Here is a 19,414-nt window from a genome sequence, read left to right on the forward strand (position 1 = left end):
ACAAAGCAACACTTTCCAGCATGATAATGTACGTGCGCATACTGTTAGAGCTACAAGGGAATTTCTTCAGCATAACAGCATTACAATTATGCCTTTGCCTGCTCTTAGTCTGGACTTTAGCCCAATACAACATTTATGGGACGAGATTCAGAGAAAACTGAATGACGTCCATCCAAGTCCGACAACTGCTGTGGAACTTCAGGCATCTTTGCTGCAGGTGTGGACTAGCATTTCTTTGCACTTTATCAGCCGTATGATTCATTCCATGTACAGGAGATACCGGCCGTAATCAACGCTAATGGCGGACACACACGCTACTGACTGGTAACCTTTATTAATTTAATATGTGTTTTGGTGGTGATTTTTTTTATCAAAGAACAGTGAATGAACTGAAATTATGTGAATTTGTTAAATAACAAGGGTATTTAAACGCCCATTCAATAAAAAATATAGAATTTATTCTTACACCATTTTTGCCTAAAATTACTGCGACGTTTCTTTTGCGGTTTAGTATATAACAAAACCTTTCGGAATGTATGGTCCTAAATGTTCATTCTTTATTTGGCCTTTTACCTTTTTTTTTCTATTCGAGTATCGCTTATGTATATTTTGTAGAAGGAACGTGCGCTTGGCCAATAAAATTTTAGGACTGGTATCTTTTATGAGTTTTATTTCAGGATATAAAAACTGAACATCTCAAAAACGTAACTTCTCCACGAACAACAACATAATGCCAGTGTTGTCATGCGTTTGGTTCCTACAAATATCTTTAAAATACAGTCAGAATAATTCAAAATACAGGACAGATAAGAAATTGCCCGTATCTTGAACCTGTACGAAACGTACAGCTTTAAGATTGAATGATAATGTTCAGGTTAGGTGGACTGCGATATGTCACTCTTCAAATGACTATAATTAAACTTTGAGATGTTTTAAAAAACGTGTACTTTAATGAACGAATAAGATAGTTACGCTTTCTTTCAAGTTGTTTATTTAGTATTTCTGTATGAAATTTTAGAGAATACTCATAATTACTGTCAATTTAATAGCATATTGAGACACAAATATAAAGTATAAAAATTGCCATATTCTTAATATCTGAATGATGATTCTAAAGAGACTTTTTTTTTTAACCCAAAGGACATTTTAGTCTTGTCTAGTGCAAGAGGATATGTGTTGTCATGTATTAATCATCTCATTTTATAACCCAAAGATTGTTCTTTTTTCCATGCAGAGATAGATACTTAACATGTTTTCAAATTTGTAAATGAGGATAAGCATTTCATACATTTATATTTAGAGAAATAGTTTTACGAAGATTTCAAAATTTATTTAGTCAGTAAATACAGCAGTGACAACTAGAACACCAACTACTCCAAAGCCTACGAGGGAGCCAGATGTAAACCATGCGGTGTACTTTCACTACAACCCAAGGTCATTAGAGGTAATCAAATGTTATATCAAAACCAAACGTCTCGAAAACACTCCCAAAAAAACAAGTCTATGAAACATAAGCAACACGACGGGTGCCGCATGTGGAGCAAGATCTGCTTACCCTTCCGGAGCACCTGAGATCACCCCTAGTTTTTTGGTGGGGTTCGTGTTGTTTATTCTTTAGTTTTCTATGATGTGTCGTGTGTGCTGTTGTTTGTTTGTCTTTTTCATTTTTAGCCATGGCGTTGTCAGTTTGTTTTAGATTTATGAGTTTTACTGTCCCTTTGGTATCTTTTGTCCCTCTTTTCGATACTGTCACTGAAAATAGGCTAGCAAACAAGATTATTTTAGCTGAAAAAAATGCTATGATTCGAATGCTTGTATTTGTTTAATCTGGATCTGATTCGTATTTCAAATATGCGCCAAAATAATACCGACAACCTCAAAAATCTAAATTCAATAACATCATAATTATGTCATAAAAAAGATTGTCCTTCATAAAAAGCGGCGTTGGAAAAAAACATTTCCATAAAACATAATTTGTTAATAAAAGCGCGCATATTGGCACAGAATGTCAATGCAATAAGGTATTTTAAGGCTTATTTAAATTATTCAAAAAATGTATAATGTTTATTCACAATGTTTTGTCCTTACGTTATTGTATGGATGATCATTTCACTTATTTTTTTATTTTTATAAAGCCTTTGCTGATCATATCGTTTGACTCACATTACACTAAAGACTGTTATGTTATGCCGCTAAGTCATGATGATATACAAACTATACAGGATCGACTCGGATTGCATCACATGGAGGTTTGTTCATGATTTTTTTTAAAATTAATCAGAGTTGGGGTAATTTTAGGAGTATGTTCGATGTGAGCCAATGACGAATGTGAAAACCGTTCTTTGACCTATAACAAATACTTTTACAAATTATGACTTGGATGGAGATTTAACTCATTTGCACTTACACCACATCTTCTTATATCTAATAATTTCATGTTTAGGCTTCAAATACCACAGATAACGCGTGATGAAAACTGAAAACTGTCTAAAAAATAGGGGAAAAATACATATCAATACGCAAATAACCCAAAATGACAACAAGAAGAAAAACATGAGAAAAATACGCGTTCGGGTGCATTTGATATGCCAATAATAAATGGTGATGCATCAAATAAACAAAGCAATAAAAAAAACCAACTCAGAAATCTAGAGGTCGCCAAATGAAATAAAACAAAAAGTGTGTACCATATGTATCGAACCATACGTCATATGGTAAAGCTGTAATTGAATTCTAAGTACGGAGTCACGTCCGGAAAGAATAGAGACGTTGAATTTAATGTTTCCTACAACAGGGACACATCATTTTTAAGTTAAAAATCTTTTAAACACTCTTTTTGTTTGTATGTGGTGTAATGAGAAAAAAATGTCTGTCCGTATGCTAGATATAAGAATATGGAGATGTGGTATGTAAACTATCCACAAAACAAATAAAAGAATGTGACAAACTTAACGCCACTTACATTAATGAGAGAAAATCATGCATACCGAGTGAAACTCATACCGTATAGTAAGCTATAAAAGCTCCGACATTAACAATAATGAAACAATTTAAGAGTGAATAGCAACGGCCTGATTTATTCTAGCAAAGAATAGATTTTAAAATATTTATGATGTGACAGTTACCAGTTACTGGATAACAGACTACTAGCACGGAACAGCCTTATGTAAAATGTTGCGAGGTTAAACATGTTTGTGAGCGCTTAAACATTTCCTAACCTGTTATAGTAGTGTTATCGTACAACATAAAAACAAACTGTACAATGTTGTTGGAAAGTGTTTACCTCATTAGATCAGTATAAATAAGAAAACACTAAAAAAGACAAAAACTACAATCTGAGAGTACCATTTTGATGGAAGCTAGTTAAAAGCACAATTTCAACTAAAGAAAAAATAAACACGGATTAAGTGTTAATCAGTGCATCTCCAACATATTTGACTAAACGACTTCAAAAAACGACCGCGTGCATTGTTATAACATGCAAGCATAGGTAAGAAAAAGGGCCGTGTGCGTTCATATCTTGAAAGTAATGCATGTTTATTGTTTAATCATACGTTTTTTGATTGAGTTAAGTCTGCCAATTGATATTTTATCGTATGTTTTTCTTTGTTGTGATGTTATGCTATTGTTTCAGAAAAAGGGAGAAGGTTTGGATCCATTAAAACGTTTAATCCCGCTGCAAATGTTTGCACCTGTCCTAAGTCAGGAATCTGATGTACAGTAGTTGTCGTTTGTTTATGTAATATATACGTGTTTCTCGTTTCTCGTTTTGTTTATATAGATTAGACCGTTGGTTTTCCCGTTTGAATGGTTTTACACTAGTAATTTTGGGGCCCTTTATAGCTTGTTGTTCGGTGTGAGCTAAGGCTCCGTGTTGAAGGCCGTACTTTAACCTATAATGGTTTACTTTTTAAATTGTTATTTGTATGGAGAGTTGTCTCATTGGCACTCACACCACATCTTCCTATATCTATTAGTTACTTGTATGTATTACAATCTATTTTAATTATAATTGTAAGTACTGATGAATTCAATGAATCATAACATATATATGTCGTATCTGAATTTACATGCTTTATGAACATCATATATAAATATTTGATATCCAGTTCATACTAAGGGTATTACAGGTTCAGCCTAACTTTCATAAAATATATTTAGAAAGGTCTGTGTCAGCATCGACGTTGAAATAGTAGTAACTGGCAAATTGACTAGTTTTTACATAAGTACATTTAGAAAATTTAATTATCTAAGATTTATAATTACAATATCTGGTAATTATTTCATCTAGACAAACTAAGGCACCGGTCCAAATTTATAGAAACACGAGATCAGTGCAAATATCAGTTTATTTACAGAGTTGTATTAATTTTTCTAGCCTTGTATTTATACTTTACCTAATTTGTACTTAATCGAGAAAGTGTTTACAATAAACGGAATGTACGATGAAATTAAAAAAAAAAAAACTTTTTTATCGGCGTCTTACTCAATTTGTTTTGTTGGCATCATTATCACATTTACTCTCAGCGACAACACATGTTTTGGTTGTGTCTTTGTTAGATTTATCTGTATGTTTGTTAGCATTTTTTCGTCAGTTGTGATGGATATCTACACGATTTGGGCTGGTGGGTCCCAGTTATTGTTAAATTGATCTATTATGAATGTTTGTGTTGCTAACCAAATGTTGGCAATAACACAGAACTATTTACAACTGACATACAAATTGGAGAATCTACTAGCTTAAAACCCAGGTTAAATTTACCTTTGTCTTCGGAAAATAACTGCAACAAGTCAGGATAGTAACATTAGCTTTTACTAGTTCAGTTGATACAAAACGTATAAGTTATATTCAAACAGTAATTATCTTCTCGTTATAGCAATTTATGATGCAACAATTGGCCAAGAAACAATTTATATTGTGGACTCATGACGATTTTGAGGTGAGGGACGCTCGATGGGAACATTCATGTCACCTTGGAAACATTTACAGAGTATACAGAGTATAGCGAGGAAAAGATGTATATATCTATGATATTTCATACGAAATGAAATGATGAAATAAAAGCTAACTATGCAGTATGAGATTTGCTCATTGCTCAAGGACGTACGGTGGTTTTATGTTGTTAAACCGTTGTTTGATACTAGTAAAAATTGAAAGAGTTGCATTGGTCCTGCTTTGTTTAATAAAAACAAATAGCCAACGTAGATACAAGTATTTTGTCTTTTGTGGAAAAATCATACTTAGTATAAAATCAATCTGATTCCAACAAAAATATTTTTTAATTTACATTATCAAGACGTTAAATTTCTTGATTGACATATACATGTATATTAACGTTTGGAGGACGTGTTTTTCAACATACGATCAGCATTCTGGATACAATTTTGCTTTTTTTGCCGACTTCATTCATATGAGACTGACCTTATACAGTAACTGTGTAGGAGACAAAAGATGTTAACGGTGTCCCTTAACGTCACTTGCCGGTATATAGATGATGTTCTCTCACTTAATGATTCAGAAATTTTGTGACTGTATAGAGCGCATCTATTAAATCGAAATACTTTACTACAAAAAATATGCTTCCAGCTTCCCAATTGTGAACTTCCCATTTCTAGGTAGCATTTTCTAGATTTTGAAATTGTTTTCATCCGGTCAAAATAGAACATACTGAAAAAATAGTACATATTTAAAAAAAATCCTACGCATAGGTGTAAACACTTAACTAAGTAGAATGTAGTTTAGTAATTTGGGTATCAAATTATAGGTGATCTAGAACTAGGGACCCTTGTAGAACATATATCGACTGATATTTTGAATAATACAAAAATATATAAATTAATTCAAAATAAGAAGGGGTAAACTATTTTGAAAATAGTCCGTGAATATTCGTGTGATACTAATAAACAGTTTCTAATAAAATCAATATATACATGTATATATTTTTCCAATGCACCCCAACTTCGTACTTTATTTGGCCTATATAACTTTTTTTATTCGAGCGTCACTTATGACTCTTTTGTAGACGAAACGCGCATGATGAGTTTATTTAAAGGCGGAACATCATTAACCCACTACATACGAAATATCTAGTATTGAGGATTTTGGCTGTCGAATCTGGGCTGTGACTAGAATGGTAGGACCAAAACGTGACTGTTCTCGACAAAAGCCCTAAATATTTTGTTTTTTAAATTTCATATTTTCATACTGCACCCATGTTTCGTTTATTTTTTATATTGTCTTGGAGGATAGGATAATAATTGTTTAAATTGTTTTAAATAATTTTTAATCAAGACACTTGTTTGTTTTCATAGCTGTAAGTTAATTATAAGGCATATTCTTGTTCTCTGTTATTTTGATGAGGATAACAATCATTAGTTACGTAAATGATTATGAATATCCAATCAAAAATAACCATCTTAGTCATTCCAGTCACGTTTCCTGTCAGGTTAACTTGCAATTGTTTTTTTCTTATTTTAGAAGTGTACAAAAACAAATCTTACAGAAAACCAAACAACGCTTATATATTTTTTTCATAAACAACTCTACAAGATCTTTAACCTTTCAGCTATTCAGTTGGGCAAGGTTTTTTGACAAAGTATTTGACGGAATGTTCTATGTTAGCTTTTCTTTAAACAATTTAAGAAAGAAACTATACAAACGATGACTGACGCTAAATGGTGACCAACTTCACGCATTAAGTAGATTTATTATTATTATTATTATTTTCATTATACAGTATTTATAAGAGCACATTAAACAATATTAAAATTAATCTTGGCGCTTTACCATGTTTACAATACAAAACGTTTAATCCCGCTGCAAATGTTTGCACCTGTCCTAAGTCAGGAATCTGATGTACAGTAGTTGTCGTTGTTTATGTAATATATACGTGTTTCTCGTTTCTCGTTTTGTTTATATAGATTAGACCGTTGGTTTTCCCGTTTGAATGGTTTTACACTAGTAATTTTGGGGCCCTTTATACTTGTTGTTCGGTGTGAGCCAATGCTCCGTGTTGAAGGCCGTACTTTAACCTATAATGGTTTACTTTTTAAATTGTTATTTGTATGGAGAGTTGTCTCATTGGCACTCACACCACATCTTCCTATATCTATATCAATTCACATATATAAGTATTTGTTTGCATTAACTAAAAATACTAAAGCCAATGTTAAAAAATGCTAAAACACAAACAGGTTTTAAAAATAATCAATATAAAACTATGTTATTAACATAAAATTTATATGAAATGGACATTTTAAAATTAAGGAGAAATTAAAACCGTACCAGTAAAATAAGTTAAAAATTGGTTAGTTAGGAGAGCTTATCTATCTACTTTACACAGCAGTATACCAATAGTTTTAAATGAACAATTGTAAAAATGGAAGCGGAATAAACAGTTCAAACTTTATAACATTGTTTCAAATCATTTTCAAAGTCTTTCAATTAAAACACGATAACTTTGCATATATTTCTTTGTACTATACAGATAATTTTGTATTATTCTTAACGAAGAAATTTTAACATCTGCAAAATACTGTAAAAAATGGAAAACAACACGTTTAATAATTTCATGCGTCCGAAGCGCTTCTCTGGATTTACCTTCATCAGGAACGCTCAAAGCCAAACATTTGAAATCCGAAGATGTATAAGTACCGAGCCCGTTGAAGAGCTAAATGACAAAAAATACCTAAAATAAATAGCCAATTTCATTTAAAGTCAACTTTGCCTGAGGGAGTTGAAATCTAAGTTTCTTAATAATTTCAAAATTTATAAAAGGATAATTTCAGGAAAGTTTGTTAAATCGTGTCAGTACAGAATTACTGACTTCTGAGCTGAAGATACCCTCGGGGACTAACAGTCCACCAGCAGAGGTATCGACCCAGTGATGTAAAAAATGGAAAACAACACGTTATAAAATTTCATGCGTCCGAAGCGCTTTTCTGGATTTACCTTCAGCAGGAACGCTCAAAGCCATACATTTGAAATCCGAAGATGTATAAGTACCGAACCCGTTGAAGAGCTATATGACAAAAAATACCTAACATAAATAAGAGAGGCGAAAGATATCAAAGGAACATACAAACTCATAAGTAACAAATAAACAGGCAACGCCATAAATAAAAAGAAAAAGGACCAACATACAAACAAAAGAACACAAAACACAACATGGAAAACTTAAAAGTGAGCAACAGGGACCCAACCAAAAACATGGGATGATTATTTATTTTCTCTAAATCTAAAGTGGTATTTGGACTGAAAATTGTTGTTACATATTGGATTTCCTGTGATTGAAGGTAACTATGCTGACATTTAATTCAAACAAGAGGTTCGGTTCAAACTAGGTGGATCAAGCGAGATGTTCGAACAAGTTATATGTCAGCTAACAACAATTCTATTGTACATTATATAACACAGAGGAGGTCAAGTTTGTATCTCGATTCTTACACTTGATAAGGAATCTACCAACTACAGAATGAAGACCATTTTCTTTTTCGATTTAATAATATGTAGCGTACTTTTAGTCTGTGTTTTACAGGTTGGTAATTTTCCGAATTTATTAACAATTCTTAATACATTTGCAAACAGTTTTTGTTCTGTGCAAGCCTATACATAAAACCGATATTTAATGTTTGGCATGAATTATCATTGATATTGTCATATTTATAAAATAACTATTTACAAAACTTTGAATTGTTCGAAATACTGAGAGTTGTCTATCACAAGAAAAGGTTACTTTAGTTGTATTCGACAAAACCTTTCTGAATTTAGGTCCTCAATGCTATTTCTTCATTTTGCCTTGAAGTTTTTTTTATTCGATTATCACTGCGGAGTATTTTGTGAAAGAAATACGGTTTATTTAAAACAAATGTACAAACTGCTATATTTGATGTGTTTGATGTCATAGGGTATAAAAACTAAACGCTTAAAACAGACCTTATCTACCAACGACAACAACAACCTGACACAAATGTTGACATGCATTTGGTTCCTTCGAAGATATTTAGTGTACTTTCAGAATAAGTCAAAATACAGAACAGATAACAAATTACATGTATCTTGGACCTGTTAAGGTTGAATGATAATGCTCAGGTTAGGTTGACTTCGTTATTCAACCGATCAAATGACTATAATTAAACATTCAGATTTTTAAAGTTTACTTTACAGTCCAAATAAAATAATTACGTTTTTCTCATGTAAGAAACCTAAGTTTCCTGTATAAAATTTTCACAGTAGAGAATAATAGAGCTTAATTTCATTTTAACACATAATAAATGAATAAATAAATAAAAAAAAAATTGCCATACTCTTAATATCAAAATGATGATTCTAGCCAGTAGGATTTTTTTTAAACCCGATGGAAATTTCAGTCTTTACCAGTGCACGAGGAGAATTTGCCATGCATTAATCCTCTCTTTTTATAACCCAAATTGTACGTCTTCCATACAAAGATAGATACTTAACATAACTGAGTGTATTCAAATTTATAAATGATGATAATCAAATCATACATTTATATTTTGAGAAATAGTTTTACGAACGCAAAGATTTTATAAATTTATTCAGTCAGTTAACACAGCTGTGACAACCAGGACACCAACTACTCATAAACCTACCAGGGAGCCAGATGTAAACCATGGGTTGTACTTTCACTACAACTCAAGGTCAATAGAGGTAAGCAAATGTTATATTAAAAACAAACGGCTCGAAAACAATACACAAAAAATAGGTTTATGAAACATTTCGAATTTGTCACTGAAAAAAGCCCGAGCAAGATTCTGGATCTGGTTCTCATTTCAATTAAAAGCCCAAATAAAGCCGGCAACCTCCAACATCCATGTTCAATAACATCATTACTATTGTCATTAAAAAGGGTGTCTTTCCGTAAAAGCACTGACGACAAGTGAAAGAACTTTTCTAAGCTTCATAATTGTTAAGAAAATCGTGCATGTTTACAAGAATGTCAATGCAAATAAAGGCAACATTAGTATACCGCTGTTCGAAATCGATTGAGAGAACACAAATCTGGGTCACAAACTAAAACCAAGGGAAACACATCAACTATTAGAGGAAAACAATGAAACAACAGAATCCCTGAACTGTTTAAATCCGAGGTTTTAAGGCTTTACCCTTATTTGAAATAGTTGAAAAAAATGTATAATGTTTATTTACAACTTGTTTAACTTAAGTTATTGTATAGATGATCATTTCACTTTATTTTTTATTTTTTATAAAGCACTTGCTGATAATACAGTTTGACTCACATTACAGTAAAGACTGTTATGTCATGCCGCTAAGTAATGATGATGTACAAACTATACAGGATCGCCTTGGTTTGCATCATTTGGAGGTTTGTTAATGATTATTATGAAATTAATATAAATTAGGGTAATACTGAAATTATGTCTATGATAAGTTCATAATAAGCTTCATAGCTTGATGTTAGGTTGGAGCCAAGGTTCCCTGTTGAAGACCTATGATGGTATACTTTTGCAAATAATGACTTGGATAGAGATTTGTCTCATTGGTACTCCCATCACATCTTCTTATATCTAATAATTTCATGTTTAGGCTTCAAATACCAAAGATAACGCGTGATGAAAACTTAAAACTGTCTAAAAAAAATAGAGAATAAAAAATACATATCACTACGCAAATAACCCAAAATGACAACAAGAAGAAAAACATGAGAAAAATACGCGTTCGGGTTCAATTGGTATGACAATAATAAATGGTGATGCGTCAAATAAACATAGCACGGGTAAAAACCAACACAGAAATTCGCCAAACGAACTTAAACAACGAGTGTGTACCCTATGTGTCGAACCTTACACCAAATGGTAAAGCTGTGATTGAATTCGAAGTACGAAGTCACGTCCAGAAAGAATAGAAATGTTGAATTTAATGTCTTCTACAATAGAGACCCATTTTTAAGTTAAAATCTTTTAAGGTTTTAAGGGTGTCTTTCGCCGTCTTAGATTATAAAAAAAAACAGAGAACCATAAGGTCCCGAGTTTCTATCAATTAAGCAAAATTTTATGCAGGAATGCAGATATCAAGTGCGAATAGTGTAGTTTAGTTTTGGTTGCTTTAAAATGTTTTTAAATTGGCATTTTAAGGAGAGGTAACTCTGATTTACACATGTTATACTAGAAAAGAATAAATCTAAAAACATTTATGATGTGACAGTTACCAGCGACAACCACTGAATAACAGACTACAAGCACGGAACAGCCGCATGTAAAATATTGCGAGATTTACATGTTAGTGAGCGCTTAAAAATTTCCGAACCGTTATAGTAGTGTTATCGTACAACATAAGAACAAACTGAACAAAGTTGTTGGAAAATGTTTACCTCATCAGATCATGAAACATGAAACATGAAAACTTAATTAAACGCCTATTTCTACATATACAATATGTATTCAATGGCGTTGTACATAAATGACATATAAAATACAAAAATACTATACAAAAATACAATATGTATGTATTATACCAAAAATTGAAAATATACACTGTGATACACAAGAAAAAAGTCAGAAAAGTTCAAAATAATTTTCGAAATACAATGTTTTCAACCGACATTTAAAAGTATCCAAAGATTCAGAGTTTTTTACATTTGTACCTAGTTCGTTCCACAATTTTGGCCCAATAGTACTAAAGCTTCTATCTGAAAAAGTTTTCTTTTTGTTATATGGGACTGCATAACAACCAATAGATGACTCTGACGACCTTAATGAACGTTTCGACACTTGAGGATTTAACAAATTGATCAAATATGACGGTGCATTACCTACATGACAGTTGTACATATATGTTAAGATTTTGAATGTAATTCTGGCTTTGATCGGAAGCCAGTGTAAGTCAAACAATGCCTGCTTGGCACTATCATACTTAGAACGGTTTAACACAAGTTTGGCACACATATTCTGTACACGTTGCAATTTATATAAATCAGTTTGTGAAATTCCAAAAAGTATAACATTGCAATAATCTAAATGTGATACATGTATAAGCAAAGATAAGACCAAAGTTTCAGTTGCTTCTTTCGATAGATAGGATCTTATGCACTTTATTTTGTAGTAGTTCATCATTGCTGTTTTACATTTTTTAGTAATATGGTCTTTGAAGTTTAGATTCTCATCCAGAAAAGCTTCTAAGTACCGTATACATGTTTTTGATTTTATAACATCTCCACAAATGATTATGTCTTTTGTCTGACATTTAGAGAGTTGGCGTCGACTGCCAAAGAGAATAAACTCTGTTTTCGCATTGTTCATTTTTAGTTTGTTACTGTTCATCCAGGTGTTTATATGAACAGCGCAGTCCTGTAAGTCACGAATTGCATCCATCTCATTCGTTAATGTTGGCACGAAACGTTTATTAGCAGTATGGTCGTCGGCAAATCCGTACACAGTAATAGATGGTGGAATAATGTCGAATAGAGTTCCGGCGTAGACTAAATAAAGCCAGGGACCTAAGCAACTTCCCTGTGGTACGCTACATTCAAGTTGTCGCTCTGATGATGTTGTAGAGCTGACATTTACACGACAGCTTCGAGGTCTCAAATAGGAATCGATCCATTTAAGTGCGGTTCCATTTACACCGTACTGAGATTCGAGTACTTTTATCAAAATACTATGATCTACAGTATCGAATGCTGCACTTAAATCAACGGCGATCATAGCGGTGACTTCTTGATGCTCCATCCCATCGAGTATGTCATTAACGAGTCGTAGAAGGGCCGATTCGCACGAATGGAATTGACGATACGCAGATTGGTTTATAGGAAGGAGATCATGATCTTTCACGTGTTTATTTAGTCTATATAGCGCACATTTTTCAATTAATTTAGACAGGAAAGACAAGTTGCTTACTGGTCTATAATTTGAGTAAATTAGTTCAATACCAGCCTTTTTCAGCAGAGGCCTGACTACCGCTTGCTTCCATCTTAATGGGAAGACGCCTTGACTCTCAGCCTTGACTAAGAGACAAGTTAACTAACTTTGTGATAACAGGCAACAATTCACTAAGGAACGATTTAAGTACTTTCGTAGGCAAAATGTCAAGTTCGCATGATTTACATTGCAATTTATTTATGATGGTCTTAACTTCGTCTTCTGAAAGATTTTTAAATGATGTAAATAACGGAACGTCTTTGAACAATGGTTTTTAATCGTCAAAGTCTCTCAGAGAATCACGAATTGTTTTTATTTTGTTCATGAAGAAGTCCGCAAATTTATCAGGAAGTTCGTTTTCGTTTTCAACGGCTGGCATCGGATTTTCCGCCTTATTACCTGTTAAGTCTTTTACGAATTTATATAGCTTTTTAGAATCACCTTTAAAAGAAAGTACTTTTTGACTAAGAATGGAATGTTTCTCATTTCTAAGTTCATGGTGGTATTTGTTCATGGATGATTTATAAATTTCGTAATCACACGGTTTTCGGTGTTTACGCCAGAGTCTTTCCGATTTCCGCATGAGTCGTTTCAAAGACATGATCGTTTCGTTAAACCAGGGCTTGGGTGCTCTACATATTTGAGTCTTTTCCTGCATTGGTGCATGAGTATTAAGTAAAGATTCGATAGTGTTCTCAAATTCGCCAACAAAGGTTTCAACGTTATCGGAATCTAATGACAATTTTTGGAGATCTTCTGAGAAATTTTGTTTGTTCATATTTTTGAACAAGTATTACAATCTATTATTAAATCATAATTGTAAGTACTGATCACTTTATTGAATCATATCAGATTATTACATGGCATTTTTCATATCGCATGTATTATTAGCCCTAGGTTCAATATCAGCCCAAGAGCCGCATGGCTAGAGGGCTGATATTGACCGAGGGCTGATAATACATGCGATATGAAAAATGACATGTTATGATCTTTTTATCATATGCTTCAACAGTAGAGAAAAATAATACATTCATATATTGATCCTTTTACGTGGTTCCCGAAAAGAAGTTGAAAGAGTAAAAAGTTCACGGACGTCGGACCCCAAATTTGATACATTCAATATAAAATCTTTCTATCATATGCATCAACAGAGAAAAAAAAACACATTTTAATATGGACGAATCGACAAAAAATAATAATTCAACAATATACATAATGAACATTGTTTGGAAAAGTCAACTTTTTAAAGGTAACTTTCTAAATTATGTTTCAGACAAACTTAAAAAATGCATTTTTTTAATAATTTTTTATTTTTTTTAATTTAATTTAATTATTTTATACAATACACTTTCCAGTATTCAAATAATTGTTTTGTACACTACTTTGTAATGTTTTTCACTGAAAACGTAGCATTGAGGTGTAATTTCCGGAATTTGCCGAGTATCACCGGAATGCCATGTGATAACGTTACGGAAAGGCATGTGATAACAATCGAAGCATGTGATAAACTTTTCATATCAGCTCGCTAAGCACCAATTCGAAAAATATGGAAAATACTTTAATTTAAAGCTATTATCATACGGTAAAAATCATATGTTATTTAGTCTAAGTATATGATAATAGCATATATATGTTGTATCTGAATTTACATGCTTTATGAACATCATATATTAAATATTTGATATCCAGTTCATACTAAGGGTAGTACAGGTTCAGCCTAACTTTCATAAAATATTTTTAGAAAGGTCTGTGTCAGCATCGACGTTGAAATAGTTGTTTCCCACAAGCAAATTCAGAACATTTAATTATCTAAGACTTATAATTACAATATCTGGTCACTTTTACATCTAAACCAACTAAGGGACCGGTCAACATTCATTGAAACACTAGACCAGTGCAAACAACAGTGGGATGTGAACTATTTCAAAGTTTCAGGGTATGGGGAAAATGTGCATGGGTTTTTTACGGTGTTGTTTTAATTTGTTTAGCCTTGTATTCATATTCTCCCCAATATGTACTTTATCGAGAAGTTGTGTACAATATACGGTATGTACGATGAACTCAAAAAATTATTTTTGTCCTCATATGCTTTAAACTAAAAAATCTTTTTGTTGGCATCATTATCAAATTTACTCCCAGCTACGACACATGTTTTGGTTGTGTCTTTGTAAGATTTATTTTTATGTTTGTTAGCATCTTTTTAGTCAGTTGTGATGGATATCTACACGATTTAAGCTAATGGATCCCAGTTATTGTTAAATTATCTATTGCTTATGTTTGGGTTGCTCACCAATTGTTGTCAATAACACAGTCAGAACTATTAACAACTGACACAAATATGGGAGATTCAGTTTGCTTTAAACTAAGGTTTTATCTACCGTTGTCTTCGGAAAATAACTATACCAAGTCAGAAATGTAACCATTGTTTTTACTTGTTCAGTTGATACAAAACATATCTGTTATATTCAAACATCAATTACCTTCTCGTTATAGGAATTTATGATGCAACAATTGGCCAAGAAACAATTTATATTGTGGACTCATGACGATTTTGAGGTGAGGGACGCTCGATGGGAACATTCATGTCACCAAGGAAACATTTACAGAGTTTACAGAGTATAGCAAGAAACAGATGTATTATCTAAGATTATTTCATACGAAATAAAAGCTAACTAAGCAGTATAATACTTGCTCATTAACTCAAGTCCGTACGGTGGTTTAATGCGAGGTTTGGCTAGCCGTAAAACCAGGTTCAACCAACCATTTTTTCTTTAAATGTCCTGTACCAAGTCAGGAAAATGGCAGTTGTTATCTGATAGTTCGTTTATGTGTGTGTTGCATTTGAGTGTTTCTGTTGTTGTCGTTGTTCTCTTTATTTGATGTGTTTCCCTCAGTTTTAGTTTGTAACCTGGAATTGTTATTTCAATCAATTTATGAATTTCGAACAGCGGTATACTACTGTTGTCTTTATTTATGTTGTTTAATCGTTGTTTGTTACAAGAAACACAGAAAGAGTTGCATTGGTCCTGCTTTGCTTAATAAAAAAAAATTGGCCAACATACGTAGATACTAGTATTTTGTCTTAAGGTGGAAAAAATCGTACTTACTATAAAATCACTCTGATTCAAACAAAAATATCTTAAAAATCTACATTATCAACATGTTAAACTTCTTGATTGACATATTTGTAACATTTGGAGGACGTGTTTTTCAACAAACAATCAGCATTCTCATGGGTATCAATTGTGCCCTTCTTCATGTCGACTTGTTCCTTCATTCATATGAGACTGACATCATACAGGCAGTTCGTAGGAGAGAAAAGAAGTTAACAGTATCCCTAAACTTAACTTGCCGCTATATAGATGATGTTCTCTAATTTAATAATTCTAAAGTTTGGTGACTGTATTGAGCGCACCTATGCAATCGAACAGGAGATATAGGACTCAACAGTACTATTTAAGTCCGCCTCATATCTTCACTCACATGTAGAAAGTTATCAATAAGGGTCAAATAAAAACAAAAATTCACTTCAAAAGATATGATTTCAGCTTCCCAATTGTGAACTTTCCATATCTAGGAAACATTTCCCTGATTTCTGTAATTCCTATCATCCGGTTAAAATAGAATATACTGCAAAATAGTTCATATTTAAAACACTTATATAACAACGAGACACTTTTATAGCCAGTGGAACGTGTTTCACAGACAAAGAACTTATTTCAGCAGGTAAGGAATAAATGACGCAAACCCGGAACTTATTTTACCAGGTAAGGAACAAATCTCACAAAACAGGAACTTACTTCACCAGGTACATGTAAGGAACAAATTTCCAAAACCCAGAACTTAAAGAGATGTAACAAATAATATAGAAATTATCTGTGAAAAAGTTTCTTCCAGAACATATTTCCTGTGATATTTATTCCACTGGAACGTTTTTTACAGGATTTTTTTGTTGTTCATATATACACTACTTTTGGTTGAGTGCTGGCAGTCTCCAGAAAAAGGCATCCCAGCATAAAGTTATATTAGATACGAAAGTAGGTCAACTTGTATATAATAATTAAGTATTTACGTGACTGCAAGAGGTATTCCAACAACATATAATCATTGATTTTGTGTTGGAAAGATAAATAGTTATTGATAAAAGAATATGACAAAAATATTCTGACCTAGGTACGAACTGTAAGGTTTGTATACTGTAAATTTAAAATCTAACAGTCAAGGTTTAGGTCAGTATGATGTTTTGTCAATTTAAGTGCTACAGTATAAAAGTAACGCAACAAAACACAATTCGGACAATGTTTTACTATCAAAGATCGTAGTGGTCAATGGCGAAATTCACAGTCAGAGTTACCCGACTACAATATTCATATTTCATATTTCATAATGTATCAGCACATCAAAATTGTTCAACCTAAATTCTATCACCATTTATGACAAAGTTTCATAATGACAAAGTATCAGCATATTATTACAAAGTATCAACATATGATGACAAAGTGTCAGCATGAAGTGGCAAAGTATAAGAATATGCGGGAAAAGTGTCAGCATCTTATGACAAAGTATCATAATGACTACATCAGCATATTATATGGAACGCCAAAGTTTCATCATATAATGATAAAGTATTTTTGGCATATAATGAAAATAATATCAGCAAATAAAGAAAATGTATCAATAAGTAATGACAAAGTATCATTATATAATAATATCAATTTGTATCTTACTATACAAATTCTTGATAATATTTAAAAGTATCAGCATATATATTTATATAAGTTGTGCAAAATAACAAAACAGGGACGAAAGATACCAAAGGGACAGTCAAACTCATAAATCTAAAATAAACTGACAACGCCATGGCTAAAAATGAAAAAGAAAAACAGACAAACAATAGTACACATGACACAACATAGAAAACTAAAGAATAAACAACATGAACCCCACCAAAAACTAGGGGTGATATCAGTTGCTCCGAAAGGGTAAGCAGATCCTGCTCCACATGTGGCACCCATCGTGTTGCTTATGTGATTACAAATCCGGTAAATAGTCTAATTCGGTAGGTCACATTCATGAAAGGGAAGGGGATTGTAGTTACGACGTAAGGAACATATCCGACATCATTTGTGAAACGGTTATTCCATAACGGTCAACCAACTCGTGATGGCGTCCATAAAATTTACCAAGGGATTATTTCAACTTCACCATTTGGAACTATTAGTTTAATATCTTCTTTGTGAGCAGCTACCCTCTATCAAGAAAATCATGATAGGAAATGCAAGCATGGGAATATCGTATCAATTGGGAGATATATACCCCGTATGCAGATGCTGCTGGAATGTTGCTACTTAGAAATGGAAAGTTCACAATTGGAAAACTGAAATCATCTCTTTTGTCGTAAAGTTTTGTTTTCAACCGACCCTCATTGTCAATTTCTAGATGTAAGTCAAGATATAAGGCCGACTTAACTGTATCTGTAGTATCTTTTATCTCTAGTTCGATGGGATAGATGCGTTCTACATAGTCATCAAATTTTTAATTATTTAGTGAAAGAACATCGTCTATATAGCGGAAAGTAGAGTTAAAGGATATTGCTAACTTCATATCTTTCTTCTTAAGAAGTTCCTGCATGAAGTCAGCCTCATAACAATAAAGAGACAAGTCGGCAAGTAGAGGGCACAGTTTGTTCCCATTGGAATGTCGACAGTCTGTTGAAAAACACGTCCTCCGAACGTAACAAATATGTTGTCAATCAAGAAATCAAGCATCTTGATGATATCAGTTTCAGAGAATTTTTTGTTTGAATCAGAGTGATCCTATACAAAGTAGGGTTTCTCCCTCCCTAAGACAAGATACTTGTATCTACGTTGGCCATTCTTTTTTATGAAGCAAAGCAATACCAACTCTTTTAATTTGTCTTTTAGTTTAGAATGTGGAATACTTGTGTAAAGGGTAGAAAAGTCAAATGTTTTAATACTGTTACAAGATGAAAGAGAGTTAGATTGTATGTACTCTAAAAGATCTTTGGAATTTTTAAGTATCCACATCTGATTCACACCACCTCTAGAATATGCAGTTTCACAATAACTTTGAAGCTCGTCTCTGATTGCTGATAAAATAGATGTTAATAATTTAGAAAGAGGTTTCATGGAGCACTTGGAAGACCCAGCAATATACTGTTGTTTGTAAGGACACTTATGTAGTTTAGGTATCCAATACAGGGATGGAAGATCCAGTTCTTCATCTTTGGTTGAAATTCCAAAGGAACATAGAACAGACCTATGATTATCCAGGATTTCCTTTCTGGTAAGTGTCGTGAGGGTATATGTTGAGTTTCCAAGTGAACTGTCAATATCTAATTCTTTTATCAAGCAGTTAATGTATTTAGTTTTACACACAAAAACGATGTTGTTTGGGGCTTTATCTGCGGGGACAACAACATATTTGTCATGGAGGTAGGATAGGTGTTTTGCAACATTTGGGTCTTTAAAGATTGACGTAAGATTGGGCATTG

At 32.7% G+C, this 19,414-nt stretch overlaps 1 protein-coding gene and 1 long non-coding RNA gene across 2 annotated transcripts; both read left to right on the forward strand.

Moving 5' to 3' along the window:
• Positions 1-1,334: 1,334 nt before the first annotated feature.
• LOC139492352 (uncharacterized) lies at positions 1,335-5,076 on the forward strand. Its single transcript, XR_011656802.1, has 3 exons — positions 1,335-1,444; positions 2,136-2,249; positions 4,878-5,076. It is a non-coding gene; the product is annotated as an uncharacterized lncRNA (long non-coding RNA).
• Positions 5,077-8,413: 3,337 nt separating this feature from the next.
• LOC139492353 (uncharacterized) lies at positions 8,414-15,585 on the forward strand. The gene is made up of 4 exons (XM_071280560.1): positions 8,414-8,537; positions 9,566-9,673; positions 10,236-10,349; positions 15,394-15,585. Exons 1-4 carry the CDS (start codon positions 8,475-8,477, stop codon positions 15,520-15,522), a joined length of 414 nt encoding a protein of 137 aa, XP_071136661.1. The 5' UTR covers positions 8,414-8,474; the 3' UTR covers positions 15,523-15,585.
• Positions 15,586-19,414: the final 3,829 nt, after the last annotated feature.

Source organism: Mytilus edulis, chromosome 10 (assembly GCF_963676685.1).
Source record: "Mytilus edulis chromosome 10, xbMytEdul2.2, whole genome shotgun sequence".
NCBI lineage: Eukaryota > Metazoa > Mollusca > Bivalvia > Mytilida > Mytilidae > Mytilus > Mytilus edulis.